The sequence below is a fragment of the Manacus candei genome, unplaced genomic scaffold (assembly GCF_025592945.1).
Source record: "Manacus candei isolate 608988 ecotype Guabito, Panama unplaced genomic scaffold, ASM2559294v1 h1tg000066l, whole genome shotgun sequence".
NCBI classification, from domain to species: Eukaryota; Metazoa; Chordata; class Aves; order Passeriformes; family Pipridae; genus Manacus; species Manacus candei.
The window spans coordinates 255,266-271,935 of record NW_026138114.1 but is presented as its reverse complement, the minus strand read 5'-3'; the positions used below and the strand labels follow the sequence as shown (position 1 = coordinate 271,935).

The 16,670-nt window shown below is 53.1% G+C and overlaps 1 protein-coding gene across 50 annotated transcripts in view; it reads left to right on the top strand.

Moving 5' to 3' along the window:
* Positions 1 to 16,670, top strand: part of SCAP (SREBF chaperone) — a 50,199-nt gene that overhangs the window by 6,426 nt on the left and 27,103 nt on the right. For all 50 annotated transcript variants that reach the window (XM_051806059.1, XM_051806065.1, XM_051806087.1 and 47 more), the window contains exons 2-4: positions 5,296 to 5,506; positions 12,487 to 12,613; positions 13,474 to 13,631. In XM_051806059.1, coding sequence (XP_051662019.1) covers positions 5,385 to 5,506; positions 12,487 to 12,613; positions 13,474 to 13,631 — 407 coding nt within the window. In that variant the 5' untranslated portion in view covers positions 5,296 to 5,384. The remainder of the gene's footprint in view (positions 1 to 5,295; positions 5,507 to 12,486; positions 12,614 to 13,473; positions 13,632 to 16,670) is intronic.

Genomic DNA, 16,670 nt, shown 5'->3' with positions numbered 1-16,670 from the left:
TTAGCCCAGGGGTTATTTTGAGCTGCTGCTCTGTGGGTTGGTGCTGAATTATCCTGGGATGAGTTATCCCAGGGATATCCCTTCCTGGCTCTGCTTCCTCCACTCACTGCTAAAATCTTCTCCAGCTGGAGAAGTCTTCCCATACTTTGTTTTGTGGAAGCTGCTCCGTGTCTTTGATCATCCCTGAACTTCTCAGCACCTTTTCCAGTTCCCCTCCATCGTGGGGTGCTGAGGAAGAGGAGGAATGCCCAGTGCTGTGTGTGGCACTGAGCACAGATTTCACACTGATCCCATTCCATCCCAAACAGTTCCTAACACACAGTGTCCTTTAGTTTAACTGCATCAGGCCACACTTTCAGGGAATTAAGGATCAGGACCCCTGGATGTTGTTTTCCCTGTGTGCATCACATCCCTTCCCTGGATCTGAACTTCCCAAGGCACTTGGTGTGGGGTTGTTTCTCCCAAATCTCCAGTGGCTGGACCTTGCCCAGGAGTAACAGGCAAGGGTTACTTATCTCAACACTGCACCTTTTTCCAGGGAAAGTGAGTCTCCCAGGCACCACTTCCCTCTGGGAGTGCCCCATCCCCTCCCCTGGTGTTCCAGACATTCCTCACCATCCACACAGCAGGAGCAACACTGGGAGGATCGTGGGGGACTGAACAGTGGTGGGTTGGTTGGTCTCACTGGCAGAGGAGTTCAGAGTAAAATGTGTTGGGTGGGAAGTGCTGAACGTGGTGACTCCTGGGATAAAGTGAAGGGATTGCCACTCCAGAGTCAGCTCTGTGTTTGCCAGGAGATGCTGCAGGAGGTTCAGAGGCGTTGGGAAAAGTCTTTTCTGAAGGATGTTCTGGTGCCCTGTGTTTAAAGTTTGTCTGTTTGTAGCACTTGGGAGTTTACTCCTCTTCTGTTTTTGTGACAAATCCCAAACTTCTGTGTTCCGTGGCTCCTCACAGGGGACATCCTGTCACCTCATCCACACCAACAAGCTGTTGTCTGGTGCTGCTGGGAGTGTTTCAGGAGCAAGGAGGGACATTGGATAGAAACCACATTCCATGAATGACTCCTCCAAGGCAGGAGTTCAGCTGAGGTTCTTCTCTTGTGGCAGAAAAGTTCAAAAAATGTCCTGAAAACAGGTTTGGAAACTGATTTTGGATGCCAGCCCCTGTTTTGGGGCAGATAACGTTATCTGGGATGGAGAGATTATTGAAGTGTTCTCTTTGAATCTGTCACTGCTGCTCAAGCATTTTAAGATATGGTTAATAACTTGTAAAATGAGTGAAATACCACTTGTAAAATGGGATCTGTTTCAGACAACCTCTGGGTTTTTAAACTCAAAACACAAATGAATGTTGTGGAGGGGGGAAAACAGGCACAAAGGGGAGAGTGGAGGGAGTTTGCACATTTTGGGTGTCAAATCCGGTTCAAAAACCTGTTTCAGACTTTCACCCCTGGTTTAACCACAGAGCTGGAGTGGAGGGAACGCAACCTGAAATCTAATTTATTGAGGAGTTTCTCCTTGAATATGAAAAGTAACCCTTCTGTACTGAACAATCCACTGGGGCCTTCCAGGCTGAGCCTGGTTCCTGCTGGAGCAGTGCTGGATTAACCCCTTGCACACCCCAGCAGTGCTGGATTAACCCCTTGCACACCCCAGAGCAGTGCTGGATTAACCCCTTGCACACCCCAGAGCAGTGCTGGATTAACCCCTTGCACACCCCAGCAGTGCTGGATTAACCCCTTGCACACCCCAGAGCAGTGCTGGATTAACCCCTTGCACAGCCCAGCAGTGCTGGATTAACCCCTTGCACACCCCAGCAGTGCTGGATTAACCCCTTGCACACCTTGGAGCAGTGCTGGATTAACCCCTTGCACACCCCAGCAGTGCTGGATTAACCCCTTGCACACCCTGGCCCCTCGGGGCTGTGCAGGGCTGGGATTTTCCCATAGGAAGTGTTCTGTTCCCCGTGACCTCCCTGTCCCCTCAGAGCACAAAGCATGTTATTCTTCCCCTGGGAATGTGAGGGGAGAGCAGGACCCTGGTGTTAGAGCCCTTTGTGCAGCAGCTCTGAGAAGGGAGGTTTGTCCTCAGCATGGCTCTTGTTTTCCCACCTCTGAAGTCCTCACAGGAGTGTTTCATCCCTGGCCCTCGCTGGGCCAGAACCCACACTTGCTGAGGACAGGGAGAGCTGGGTTCCTGAGGTCTGTGCCTCTCCTCCTTCCCCTGCTCCCCTTGGCTGCTGGTGGGATTTGGGGGCTCTGTGGCAGCTGACACAGTCAGGGATCCCTTGGTGGGATTTGGGGGCTCTGTGGCAGCTGACATGGTCAGGGATCCCTTGGTGGGATTTGGGGGCTCCGTGGCAGCTGACATGGTCAGGGATCCCTTGGTGGGATTTGGGAGCTCCATGGCAGCTGACATGGCTAGGGATCCCTTGGTGGGATTTGGGAGCTCTGTGGCCTCTGACAAGGCCGGGGATCCCTCTGAGCACCTTGAGGCCCTGATCCACCTCCAGGAAAGGGCAGGAAAATGCAGGTGTTTGCTGGTGTGAGTGATCCGACATCTGGCTGTTTGCACCCCCAGGGACACTGATTTCCCATGGTTTTGGGTGTCTGTGGTGATTTCCCATGGTTTTGGGTGTCTGTGGGGCTGAGTTCCAGCATTCCTGTGGAATCCCCGAGGTGCTGAGGGCTCAGGAGAGGCTGGAACCATTTGCAGGTCGAGGGGAGGCCGTGGGTCAGGGATTGCTCTGCTCTGTGTGTGCTGGGATAGCCTGGGAGTGTGTGCAGCACCCATAACTCAGTCCCTGGGGCTGTGGGCACATCCTGTGTGCTGGGAAGGAGGTGGCACATGGATATGAGCTTTGTCCTGTTTGGACCCTCCATTCCCGGCTCCAGATCCGAGCTGGAGCACACATCTGATGTTCCTCATCCACAGAGTGAATTCCCAGTGCTCTGGCTGATCCTGTCTCCAGCAGCATCAGTCCTGCTGCTCACTTGTCCTGGGGCAGCTCTGGAGGCAGAAGGTTGCTCTGATCCTCAGGAGCTGGTGCTGGATTGCTGGGTGTTGGATGGATGGATGGATGGATGGATGGATGGATCCATGGCAGTGCCCACAGGAGAGGCAGTCAGTGCTGGGTGTTGGATGGATGGATGGATGGATGGATGGATGGATCCATGCAGTGCCCACAGGAGGGGCAGTCAGTGCTGGATTGCTGGGTGTTGGATGGATGGATGGATCCATGGCAGTGCCCACGGGAGGGGCAGTCAGTGCTGCTGGTCCCCTACCCATGTGCTGTGTGAGCCCCCCGAGCTGCTCCCTGGGCAGGGACCCACCCAGGGACCTTTATAAATGCACAGTTTCACTAAACCCTTCCTTCTTTCCCACCTCCCCTGCCCTTCCCCAAGCACAGCCTTGGCAGGAAAGCTCCTCAGGTCCCACATCTGCTGCTGGGGGAGAGGCAGGTCAGGCCCTGGATGTTTTGATCCCAGTGGGGTGTTGGTGGGGGGCTTTGAGGGGCAGAGGGAACATGTTGTGTCCGTTCCTGCTGTACCAAGCTTGGTAGTAGATGTTGTAGATGGAAAATGCTGGGTTAAAATTCCCGTTGGAAGTTTGATTTCAGGCAGCACGATGGAGCAAATTATTGTATGTATTGAAGTACAAGAGAAATTGCTACAGAACAGGGATTTGTTAATTTTTCCCTATTTCCCCCCCCCTCCACTCTTCACTAGCCCAGTTGTGTGGTTTTAGGACACCTTTGCCAAGAATTCCAGAATGTTTTGTGGAAGACTGAGGAGTGGAATATAATCAAAACCCCGGGATTCTGTGTATTGTATATGGAGGAGTTCTCTGTCTTTGGTAGTTTTTCCTCAGAGCTCACTGTGGGCTCTGAGTTGCTCCTGGCTGTGGTTCCCTGCTCCCAGTGTGCAGGGAGGCTCCTGGGAAGGCTTTAATAGTCTTTCAGGCAGAAATGTAAAGAATTTGGAACATGTAACTATTGTTGAGTGAGATAAAAGCTTTTGTCTTGGGAAAAGTAGCAAGTTGGAGTTGATTTTTTTTTTTCCCCCTACAAGAAGAAATTCTGCATTTGTTCCTTGTGCTGGTCAGTCTTGGTTAGTGTGAGAATGTGCAGGAGGGGGGAGCCAGGGGGGGGTCGGGCTCTGCTCCCAGGGAACAAGGGACAGGAGGAGAGGAAAGGTCAGACTGGACATCAGGAGGAATTTCTCCCTGGAAAGGGTGGGGAGGCCTTGGCAGGGGCTGCCCAGGGAGGTTTGGAGTGCCCAGCCCTGGAGGTGTCCCAGGAAGGCCTGGCCGTGGCACTCAGTGCTCTGGGCTGGGGGACAAGGTGGGGATGGGGCACAGGGGGATCCATGGGCTGGGAGGGCTTTTCCAGCCTCAGTGAGTGTGGGATTCTGTGGGTGTGTCCATGTCTTGCACCTGAAGTGAACAGAAATGCCACCTGTGGTGCTGCAGGGTGGGAACATCCCAATGTCCCTGTGCCTCCAGGCAGACTTTGTCTGGGATTTGTGGTCCTGCCAAAGGGAATGGATTCTCCTTCAGCACTTGTCCTGCAGTCAGAGGGTTTGTTTTGAGTTAGATAACATCTGTTTGCAGAAGTGACTTGGAGCAGGAGCAGTTCCTGCCCTTCACCCTTACGAGCTCTGTCGTAGGGTAAAGCCAAGAGAGGTGGCAGAGTTCACTAGGCAATCCCAAAAATGTAATAGGGAATCATTAGCCTTGGAATGCTTCATGTTTTCTTACTGGTGCTGCTGTTTCACAGCAGGTGAAGTGAGCAGATACCAAGTTTTCCTCCTTGCAATTAGTGGAAGTTGTTCCCAGTGTGGCTCCCCAGAGTGGCTGTTGGCAGCTCAGGCTGGGCAAGGAGCCACTACTGATTTATCTTTTTGCCACGGGAGCAGCAAGTCTGTGTTGTTCCCAAGTTCATCATGGAACAGGGATGGTCCAGTCCTGAGAGGGAGGTTGGATCTGCTCCATCATTTCATAGAATCACAGAGCTCCAGAATGGTTTGGGTTTCGGGAGGGACCTCGAAGCTCATCTAATTCCACCCCCTACCATGGGCAGGGACATCTCCCACTAGCCCAGGGTGCTCCAAGCCCTGTCCATCCTGGGCCTTGGACACTGCCAGGGATCCAGGGGCAGCCACAGCTTCTCTGGGCAACCTGGGCCAGGGCCTCCCCACCCTCCCAGCCAGGAATTCCTCCTGAATTCCGAAGATCTTTCTAAAGCAAGCCAACAATTTATTTTTTTTCCCCTCTTTGCTCTCTGTTTCTCCCCCAGCCCCCCCTGCCCCCCAGGCAGGAGTGCTCCATGTGGGAGGTGCCCCCGTGCCCACCGTGCCCCGGGATGGCAGCGAGGTGACGGTGAGGATGACCCTGACGGAGCGGCTGCGCCTCAGGATCTCGGGGGCCTTCTACAGCCACGGGCTGCTCTGTGCCTCCTACCCCATCCCCATCATCCTCTTCACTGGCCTCTGCATCCTGGCCTGCTGGTGAGTCACACACGGGGGTCTGGGGGGGTTCTGGGCAATGCTCTCCCTTCCAGGCCGCCCAGGAGCTGGGGTTTATTTAAACTCGTGGTTCTGTGTCGGGTGGGACAGAGGAAACGACGAGGATGAAGTGCCTTCGTCTGGTTTGAGAAGTAGGAACTAATTGAGTAAGTGTGGTGGTTTGAAACTGCCAAGAATCTAATTTTTAAGTTCAAGCCCTCCCTCCCACAGTTTGCCCCTGTGAGAGGGTTTAGTGATGGTATGGACTTGATATCTTTTTCCCCCCCCACGTGAAGAGTTTTCAGACAAAACACAACCATTCGTTATTGGGGGGAAGGGGAAAATATTTACAAAGGTTTATTTACACCTACATATATATTTACATTAAATTAAATTTCTCTTCTTCAAATAAAAGTCCATCACTAAACCCTCTCACAGGGGCAAACTGTGGGAGGGGGGGCTTGAACTTAAAAATTAGATTCTTGGGAGTTTCAAACCACCACAGTAAGTGAACTAAAGCGGTAAATGAGATACAAACAGGCACCTGGTGGTGGCCCCCAAAGCCATGAATTAAAAATGGGCAGAAGGAAAGCTGATCTTTCCCTGCACACCTGCCTGCCCTGCTCTCCCTGGGCTTTGCACTCCTGTTTCAGCCTCGCACACACGTGCTGTAAATTCCCTGCTCTCCTCAGGGACCCTCACTGGGACACAAGCTGCAGCAGGACAGAATCTCTGTCAGAAACGTCCCAGGGGCTCAGAATCATTTCAGTGGGGCTGAGCAAACCTCTGTGCTCGGGGCTGTGCACACCTGTGTGTATATCCAGAGTCTGTCTTTGAGTTTTCAATTCCAAGCCTGTTTTGGTCAAAACGCTCCTGCTGTGATGATTTTCCTCCTCTGGTTTTGGAAGAGCTGCCCCTGTGCTGCCACAGCTGCAGGTTTTCCTTGGAGCTGGGATGGTGCTGGGGCTGCTCTCACATCACTTAAAGGATTATCAGAGGGACTGCTTCCAGGTATTGAAACCCCCCTGAGGTGGCTTCTCCTGCCTGGGGCCCTTTGTGGTTGTGAGCAGCAGTCAGGGGGTTGCTTCCTGATTTTTCACTGCTCCACAGGAACCCTTGGAACTGTCAGGGACAGTTTTATTCTCAGATCTCTTGCTCTGTGGAACATGAAGCTTCTACAAGGCCCAAGCAACTGGATCCTACCTTTTCTTTATCTTGGATAAGGTTCCAGCTCTGGTGGCATTTTTTCACCTGAAAGCTGCAGCCAGCAAGGCCAAACCAGAGTTCCACTTGTGACTTGAGTCACCTGAGTCACAGTTCCACCTCATTCCTGCTTGGGAATGACTTCCCAAAGCTGCTCCTGGCCTCAGGCTCTGCTTTTCACCTCTCCCAGGTGCTCCTGCCCGGGGTGGATTCAGGAATGCAGGACAACTGCTGCAGTAGGGAATGTTCACCCACACATGTTGTGTTTTGGGAGGGGTCAAAACAAAACCTCCATGCTTATTCCTCTTCCTTAATTCAGGATTTCCCAGACAGGAGGAAAGCTGAGGGGGGTCACCAGCAGCTGTCCTTGTTCTTGGGAACCTCGAGCCCCCTGGGTCAGGCCTTGTACCTGCCCTGGCATTGTTCAGAGCAGGGAACTGAGGTGTTCCCACCACATCCCTGCGGCTCCAGGTGGTCTGTGGTAACTGTGGGTTTTGGCAGTGTCTGCATTCCCAAGTGCCAATATTTGAGGGTTCTGCAGTGCCTGTTACTTCCAGGCTGCAGAAACTCGTCCAAGACACCATCAGGCGTGAAGGGAAGAGTCTGTTTTCTTTGACAAGCTCCAGGAGCTCGTTAGCAAAGCAGATAATGACCCTGGGAGAGACAGGGGTTAAACACACGGGGACACCCCTGGAGAGCAAGAGAACCTCGGCAAAAAACGGGAGTGTGGCTGAAGTGCTCCCTCTTTAGAACCATTTCAGGGGGTGTTTCAGTTCCTGCTCTGCTCTGCATTAACTGCTGGTGACAGGGTGTTAATTCTGGCTGGAGAAGTGGCTTTGCTAATTAGGTCAGACCTGTTCTGGAGCGGGGCCCTTCTACCCCTGAGCACGTCAGTGTGGTCAGAGTGAGCTCTGGCAGGAGCCAGCTCTGACAGGCTGTCTCTGCACAGCTCACTGAAATGGGTGTGGGAAGCTGAGTTTGGGGTTGAGGTCTTCAAGTCTTCCTCTTAGGGTGGATGGTGCCACAAACTTCATCTGTCTCCTGTAGCTGCACCTATTTCCTGTATCAGGAAGAGATTCCTGGCTGGGAGGGTGGGCAGACCCTGGCACAGGCTGCCCAGAGGAGCTGTGGCTGCCCCTGGATCCCTGGGGGTGTCCCAGGGTGCTGTTACTTTATCAAGGTGTTTGGAGCATGCCCTTTCCCCCCACCCCTCCTTCCTTCCACTTGCTGTGGTGTTTCCAAGCTGAGAAGGGAAGTGGTGCTGAAGGGAGCACAGATCCATGCTTTGAGGGATTTGGGAAGAACTCTTCTCTTGGCCAGGTAGCTTTGCAGCTGCAGTCCACATACTGTTGATCTCTTTAAAGTGAGAAATAAAACTGATTATGTCCCGTTGCATCCAGGCTGTGTCCCAAGGGAGTTGGATTTCTCCTTGGTTTCCTCTGTGATTGGGGCATTTTCTGGCCAGGGCTCAATGCAGGGGCTGCTCTCTGCATCCAGCACTTGGAGAACATCCCTGGCAGGCCGAGGTGCCCCTGCCTGTTTGCTGGGTGTGGGATCATCCCCTGTGTGTGGGGTTGGCTCCATGCCTGGGTGGACACTGATTCCTGGGCAGGGGGGTTCCCAAGGGAGCTGTGGGATGGGCACCCCCAGGGCAGCTCTGCTGGCCTGGACAGGGCCTCTCTGGTGGCCACACAGTGTCACATCTGCCCTTGCCTCGTGCTGAGGACCCAGCACTGGTCCTTGGCACGGATTTACTGCTGGGATTGGGTGATTTGTGCTCCTGGGAAATGCTGTGTTTTCCTGGGACGGATCTCACTGATTCACCTCGGCCCCCCCTCTGCAAAAATGAGTGAGAAACGAGCTGGAATCGGGAGAAAGAAGCTGGTGGGGGAAGATCAAGGCCCAGCTTTGGAACAGAAAGAAGCTCCTTTTGGCAGCGTTCCTGTGCAGCCTGGCTGGTCAGAGCCCCCAGCACAGAGCAGGGAACACAAAATCATGGAATCACTGAATCCTGAAGGTTGGAAAAGCCCTCTGAGACCGTTGAGTCCAACCACGCCCCAGCACTGCCAAGGCCACCACTGCCCATGTCCCCAAGTGCCACATCCACAGGGCTCTGAAATCCCTCCAGGGATGGGGACTCCACCCCTGCCCTGGGCAGCTGTGCCAGGGCTGGACAGCTGTTTCAGGGAAGAAATTTCCCCAGTATCCAACCTGACCCTCCCCTGGCACAGCCTGAGGCCATTCCCTCTCCTCCTGTCCCTTGTTCCCTGGGAGCAGAGCCCGACTCCCCCCGGCTCCCCCCTCCTGTCAGGGAGCTGGAGGGAGCTACAAGGCCTAAGCCTGACCTTGGGCAGGTCTTTCTAAAGAGGAAAGAAGATACCCAGTGATCCAGGGGTTCATCCTGACTTCTGTGAACAGGGAAGGAGCTGGAAACATCCTCAGAATTGCTGAGAAGGTCCATCCCTGTCCCCAGAGACGTGGGTGGGAAGAGGAGAAGGGAAGGGAGCAAAAGGGATCTGTTCTTTATTCCTCAGCCTGAAATGTGTTAGTAAAGACATTCCAGCAAACAGGAATGGATCTTGCATCCTGAATTCCTCAAAGGGATAGAGGTGAACCAGTCCTCTTGATCCTTCTGGGATCAAGGAGAGCTTGTGGAATTCTGCTGCAGAGGAAATGATCTCAGTTGTTGTTTTCCTCCCCCTCACCTCAGTCAAACCCGACCATCCTCGTGTGCAGAGAAGGTTTTTAGGAGCTGAAATAACTCCCGTGGTCCAGAATAAACCCCGTGTATCCAGGTTCAGTTCTGGGCTCAGGGTGGCAGCAGTGAATGCAGGGCTTCCTCCTGCCTGGGGAGGGCAGAGTGAGGATCTCCTGGCACAGTCACCACAGAGGCTGTGCCGGTGTGGAACGGGTTTGTCTTCAGCCTTGGAGGGGACACTGTTTTTAATGTCACTGAGAGACAAGACATGATGGCTCTGGGTTTGATAATAAAGTAATATCCAAAGCACAAATTCCTGTGACTCATTCTCACTCTGTAGTCTGAAAATCCAAGTCAGTCTCCACTTCAGAGGGAAGGTTTTTTTGTTTTACTCTAAATCCTTTGTAGGTGACACTTATTTTCCTCATCCCCTTTGAACGGATCTGCTTTGGGATCTGCCTTTTTCCCTAAAAGGGGAGTGCCACTGACCCTGTGTGACAGCAGTGGTTCCTCCTGCCAGCCCAGGGAACGGGTGATGCCTCTAAAGGTGGCCATCAGGGTGAATTTGAAGTGCCCTCTTCTCTGAAGAACAGCTCCTGGGTGCAGTGGAGTTGAACATGAGCCAGGAGCCTGTGCAGCAGGTTCAGGGGAGTTAAACAGCTCAGGCTCTGCAGGTGTTTGTTGTTTGACTGAAAAGGGAAGTTCTGCTCCTAAAGAACTGCAGAACTGGCTGGACCCAGAGCCCCTGGGGGAGGTGGTGTATATTTATTTATTTATTGCTGGAAGAACATTTCACTCTCACAGTTTTGCACCGTTTGGGTAACCAGAGGAGCTGAGTTGCCCTCAGACTCCTCATGTTCTGGATCCCCACAGAACAGTCTCCCCTGGGATTTCCTGATGCTGCTGGAGCAGGGGGGGTGTGATGAGGCCTCTGTTCTGCTGCACAGGAAAGGGGAGTTCTCCTTTCCCAGGGCAAAGTTCTGGGGCCCTGTCAGTGGGAAACAGGGCAAAGCCACCATCACTTATTCAGAAACAGGGCCTGTTGATGCACCTGCCAAGGCTGAAAAGGAGCTGTTGCTGCCAGATATTGACGTTCCCAAGCCTCTGGCAGAGGGAATGTTCCCAGATTCCCCCTCTCCTCAGCAGTGGGATTCCAGGCTGGGCTGTCCCTGCGAGAGCTGAGGCTGCAGACAGGCCCACAGCTTGTCCTGCAGTGAGCCAGCAGAGCTGGGAGCTGGTTTAATTCCATGTCTTCCCTGGGACCTGGCAGCCCCCTGCTCCCCTCCATCCTCCCTGGCTGCTCTGGGTGCTGGAGCTCTGGGAAGGAGGAACATGCCAGTGTGGGGTTTCCTGGGGCTCACCTGGCCCTGCTCCATCCTGGCCCCCTGAGCCCTCCTGGGAATACATAAAGGAGCTGGAGGAGTGTTTTTGCTCAGACCTGCCTTGTGCTTGGTGACTAAAATGCACTCTCACTTCACCAATTCCAGCTTGTTGCATGAGCCATTTTTCCTCTATGATGGGTTTTCCAAAGGGTTTCAGGTGCACGGTGACATTAGCATCTGAAAAGAGCTTTTCTCAAACCCAGAACTCCTTCCTGAGCTTTCCTGCCATCTCTGTTAGACCCCAGAGTCCCAGAATGGTTGGAGTTGGAAGGGACTTCAGGAGATCAGCTGGTCCAACTCCCAAATCCCAAGAACAGGAATCCCAATGACTGAGCTCTCCTGGGATCCACACCATGAGTAGTCCAGGTGTTGCAGTAAGGGCTGTAGTGGCTACACACAGCTGTGTACAGACAACAGGGGCTGCTTTAACCTTCAGTTCAAATCTTTTAGACGTGGGTTTCCTGTGGGTCATTTCTCTGAAAATGGGGATTATAATAAAAAACAGGTTCAGCTTTTTCTTTGTCCACGTGCCCAACAACACGCTGGGATGTCCTGTCCTGGCATTGAAATCATTTAGGGAAAAAATCATTCCCCCTCAGTCTGGTCAGTCCCTGTGCTTTGTTTTATCGCTTGATTTGATTTTGGTATTTTATTATTCCTTTTTCTCTTCCCTCCCGTTCCATAAGGAAATGATAATAAGTAGATGTTGTGTTTCTGTCAGACTAATAAAAAGCAAATCTGACAAGCTTTGCCCCTGATTTCATTGGGTTTTTTTGGCTGTTTGTTGTTCACTCTGAGGCCTCGTTGCTTGTTCCTCCCTGGCCTCTGATGATCCAAACTAAGCCCTGATGAAGTGGGCAGAGCGTTGCATGAAAGCAATTCCAAGGCCTTTATATTTGTTCTGGAAATACTGCCAGAAAAGTCATCTATAAACAGGAAAATGTATCAGGAGTTGTAAGGCCACGAAAAGACCCAGGTTGTTCTCTGGTTCCTTTCAGTGCTGACAGTCCCAGCCCATCGATGGTCGCTGTATCTGCAGCTCTGCTTGTCCCACCACTTCACTCCTGGTTTGCTTTTAACCACTGTTGAGAACCTCTGGAGTTACAAAGCCCGTTCTAAGCTCTCTGAAACACCGGTTTCTCAACTTCTGAGTAGTTTCAAGCCTTTGTTGTGGGGCAGCTGCTCAACCGAAGGTTGAGGGGGCAAAGGAGCAAGAAGATCAGTATTTTTAGCTGTTTTGGTGTCTCGTTGCTGCCTTTAAAAGTGATTTGAGGACAAATGAAACTAGTGACAAGTTTTGGAAATGGTTTCAATCCAAGTGAGGAAAATTAGAGGATTATAAAGGGTTTGGGGCAGGGAGGCAGCCCCTGGAAAGCGCTGAATGTCTTGGGTTTGTGCAGGATTTGCAATAACTGAGCCACGGCCACGCTCAGTGTTTTTAGCACGGCTAACTTTGACGTGGTGGAGGAATTTGTCTTATTCCTCTTCCAGGACTTTTAGTCATCCCTTTCCAACGGGGAAAGACTCCTGTGTTGGGACAGGACACGGATCAGTTCCTGTGAAACCTTAACCCTCATGCCCCATGCCCTGTCCTGCACAGCTGGGCCTGCACTGGTGTGGGCCCGCTCATGTTTTGGGCTCTTCTGTCTCACAGAGTCCCTCCAAAGCCCCAACTCTGCTGTGTCCTGGTCTCTCCCCAGTTACCCGCTGCTGAAGCTGCCGCTGCCGGGGACGGGCCCGGTGGAGTTCAGCACCCCGGTGAAGGATTACGCTCCCCCCGCGCCCGGCCCGGCACCGCACGGGGACCCGGCCGAGAGACCCGACTGGGTGAGTGCTGGGGCTGGGGAACGGCCCTGCTGGGCTACTGGGGCCTCACTGGGAGCAGTGCTGGGGCTGGGGGAGCGGCCCTGCTGGGCTACCTGAACATCCTCACTGGGAGCAGTGCTGGGGCTGGGGAACGGCCCTGCTGGGCTGCTGGGGCCTCACTGGGAGCAGTGCTGGGGCTGGGGGAACGGCCCTGCTGTGCTGCCTGAGCCTCACTGGGAGCAGTTCTGGGGCTGGGGAGAACAGCCCTGCTGGGCTGCCTGAGCCTCACTGGGAGCAGTTCTGGGGCTGGGGGAACGACCCTGCTGGGCTATCTGGGCCTCACTGGGAGCAGTTCTGTGGCCCGGGGAGGCTGTGCTGCCCCGTCCCTGGAGTGTCCAAGGGAGCGACCTGGCAGTGACTCCGTGAGGAACCTGCTGGTTGCTGCTCGTGTGTCCTCTGCCACTGTGAGGGACAGGGCGGGTTCACACGGAATCACAGAGCCACTGAGGCTGGAAAAGACCTCCAAGATCATCCAGTCCCGCCTGCCAGCACAGGCTGGGGGGATCTGCAGCACTGTGAGGTGTCTGTGAGAGGCAGTGAGTCCCTGCTCCTGCCTGCCCTTCAGGGACCAGATCCAGCAGGAATGGCAGCCCCTGCCTCCCACAGAAGTGCCCCAGGCTGCTCCAGAACCATCAGTGGCATTTTGCCTCTTGGAGAAACCCCCTTTTTGTTCCTGCTCTGTTGGTCCTGTCACGTTCCACCTCTGCTTAGGGAAGGGCAAACAGAGCCTGGCACAGCCCTTCCCTTCCCCAGGCTGTGCCTGGTCCTGCTGGGAGCTCCCCTGTGCCCAGGACCCTCACTGTGCCCCTGTCCCCCCGCAGTACGTGGGTGCTCCCGTGGCCTACATCCAGCAGATCTTTGTGAAAGCCACCGTGTCCCCGTGGCAGAAGAACTTCCTGGCCGTGGATGTGTTCCGGGCCCCGCTGTCCCGCGTCTTCCAGCTGGTGGAGGAGATCAGGAACCACGCCCTGAGGGACAGGTAAGGCACAGGCACCCACCTGGCTGTAAACCACTGCCTCTGGGCCCAAGGGTGAGCTTTGAGTTGGTGACACTCTCAAAATTAAAGGAAAATGAGGGATCAGTGCTGACAAGGGATGTGGGATCCATCCTCACACAGAACAGTTCCCATTTGTGCTGGAGAACTTCCCTGTCCTCCGGATAAGTCACTGATAATCCTCAGGAATCTTCTGGTCACAGTCTGGAAGGGGCCTCCAAGGTGATACCTGTTAGAGCCATTTCAGTGTCACAGAATTCCTTCATAACCAACCAGGTGTGAATCACAGGGAGCTCCTGTGCCCCTGCCCTGCTCCTGGGAATTCCAGGTGGGCAGGAACCTTCTCCTGACTCTCCCTTCAGCTGTTATTAGGACCAGTTTGTACCTGCTTGGTTTTATCCTGTCACAGCAGGATGTTTATCCTACAACAGTGATTTTCCTCTGCTTCCAGACAATTCCAGGGAGAACTCCCACTCTCCACTCCATACCTGTGGCTGTAAAGCCAAACATAAACCTCCTGGCTCACTGGTGAGATGCTCAGTATTCCATGTGCCATCCTGGGCCCTCCCCTTGGCACTGCTGCTGTGGCACTCCTGGAGGTGGGAGAGCAGAGCCGTGCACGGATTCAGAGTCTCACTTGTGTGGTATTTTCCATGCAAAGGCCTTTCCTGATCTCAGGGAGATCACAGGGCCCTTTTTCCCATTAGGAGGGGATTTATCACCACCCCTGTGTCCCTCTGTCCCTTCCAGCCCACCAGGTCCCACCTCACAGCAGGAACTATTTAAAGAAAGGGGATTGAATTTGTCCCAGCCCTCACATCCTCCACTCCAGAGCCTCTGTTCCTTTCCTGAATCCACAGTGTTCCTGGATTTTGTGTCATTGGCAGACATCCCTGGGTCTTATCACAACTTACTAATAAAAATACATAATAATCACAGAATCCTGGAATGGTTTGGGTTGGAAGGGATCTCAAAGCCCATCCAGTGCCACCCCCTGCCATGGGCAGGGACACCTTCCACCAGCCCAGGGTGCTCCAAGCCCCGTCCAGCCTGGCCTTGGACACTTCCAGGGATCCAGGGGCAGCCACAGCTTCTCTGGGCAAACTGTTGCATCCCTGGTTCTGTGTCCTGCCTGTGAGAGATCCCACTTGTTTCCCTCAGCACTGGGGGCTCCCCTTCCAGCAGCTCCCTGACATTTTCCTGTTGACCTGGTTCTTCCTGCACCACAGTTTTATGTCTCTCCTGTGAGTTAAAGTGTTTTCTGTGTGGTGCTGCATCCAAAGCTTTGGGGCCCAAGGAGATGAGACCTGCTCTGCTTCCCCTAGCCAAGGAGTCAGGAGTTTAAAGGACAGACCCCTCGTGTTCTCTCCTGGCGAGCCAAGAATGCCTTTTATGCACAATAAATTACCCTGGTGGGTTTGGGTTTTCTTTTAATAAGTTTTCCATCAAGATCCACTTTTTTGTCTGAGAGTTCCAGGTTTTATGGGGTCCCTGGCCAGGCTCCTGCCTGGATTTGCTGTCAAAGGCCAGAGAGGCTTCCCAGAGTGTCCTTTGGTGCTCGGTGAGGATGAGGGTTCTGAGAACAGCCCAGATGGGGGGAAATGGTGATATTGGAGCCTCTGATCATCCCCCAGCTGTCCAGCCAGGAGCTTCCTTCATTCTTTGTCCTCCAGCTGTCACAGTCAGGGAGGATTCACTGCCCCACCTCCTTTGCTTCATTTCTGAGGGTCCCCTGGCTCCTCTGCCTCAGGATGTGCCCGGTGTGACCCATCCCTTGCCCCCAGCTGCTGCTCTGGGGGTCATTCTTTAGCAGTGCCATTTTTACTGTGAAATACAGATTCACTTTTTCCTCTCCCCTGCCAGCTCCCACAGCCTTGGCCTGACCTTCTGTCCGTGTGCCAGCCCATCTCCCCCGTTATCCTATGGATGATAATCTGTTCCCAATTCCAAGGCAGAAACAACTTGCTCCCAGGACTGTGTCATCCCCTCCTTATCTCCCTTTGTTCTCCTTGTATTTCCATTATCTCCCCTTGGCATTGCCCTTGATGAGCAGTGGTGCAACATGGAGGCAAAATTATTACTTTTATTATTATTATTATTGTTAATTACCAGAAGAAAACCACCTCAATATTTCAACCTAAACCCTGGGGTAAGGTCACCATTTCAGTGGTGGGCTCTGACACGTGAGGAAACATCTGATTTTGAGATAATTTCTGAAAGTCATTGTGAAGTTCTTGTTGTAGGTTGCTTTTGTCCCTATCAAAGTTGAGCACAGTGGATTTCCTTGATTTACAAACAAACCTCTTTTTATCTTCTATTTTATATTCTTTTATCTTCTGCTTTATATTCTTTTATCTTCTATTTTATATTATTTTTTCATGTTGAAGCCCAGAAGGAGCTGTGGTTGCTGAGTGTGACTGGGCAGGAAGACACTGTGGGTGTGTTTTCCTCAGCCCAAGGTGGTTGAGCTTTGAGCTCTCCCCCTGTAAAACCAGGAGTGACCTGGAATCTGTGGTGTGCCCAGTTCCTGGGTTTTGGTGTGACCTGGAATCTGTGGTGTGCCCAGTTCCTGGGTTTTGGTGTGACCTGGAATCTGTGGTGTGCCCAGTTCCTGGGTTTTGGTGTGACCTGGAATCTGTGGTGTGCCCAGTTCCTGAGTTTTGGTGTGACCTGGAATCTGTGGTGTGCCCAGTTCCTGGGTTTTGGTGTCACTCTGCACCCACAACATCCCCCCAGGGACACACTGTGGTGTCACATTAAAAGGGGCAGAAAAAAATCTCCATATCTTGGTTTTAATCCTTCTCTCAGTGTCTGGGAATGTCTCCCCAGGTGCTGGGCTTTTCCAGGAAGCCATCCAGGAGGGTTTTTCTTTCTTTTCTGTGGCCTTATCTATCACCTTACAGTTCCCACCCCGTGGCTACAGCCACTCACACTGCACAATATTCAATTAGAGTTGTGCAGTGATGTGATTTTACACCCTGGGGATTGCCCAGTGTCAGTGCAGGTAACTCAGGGGCTGGTTGT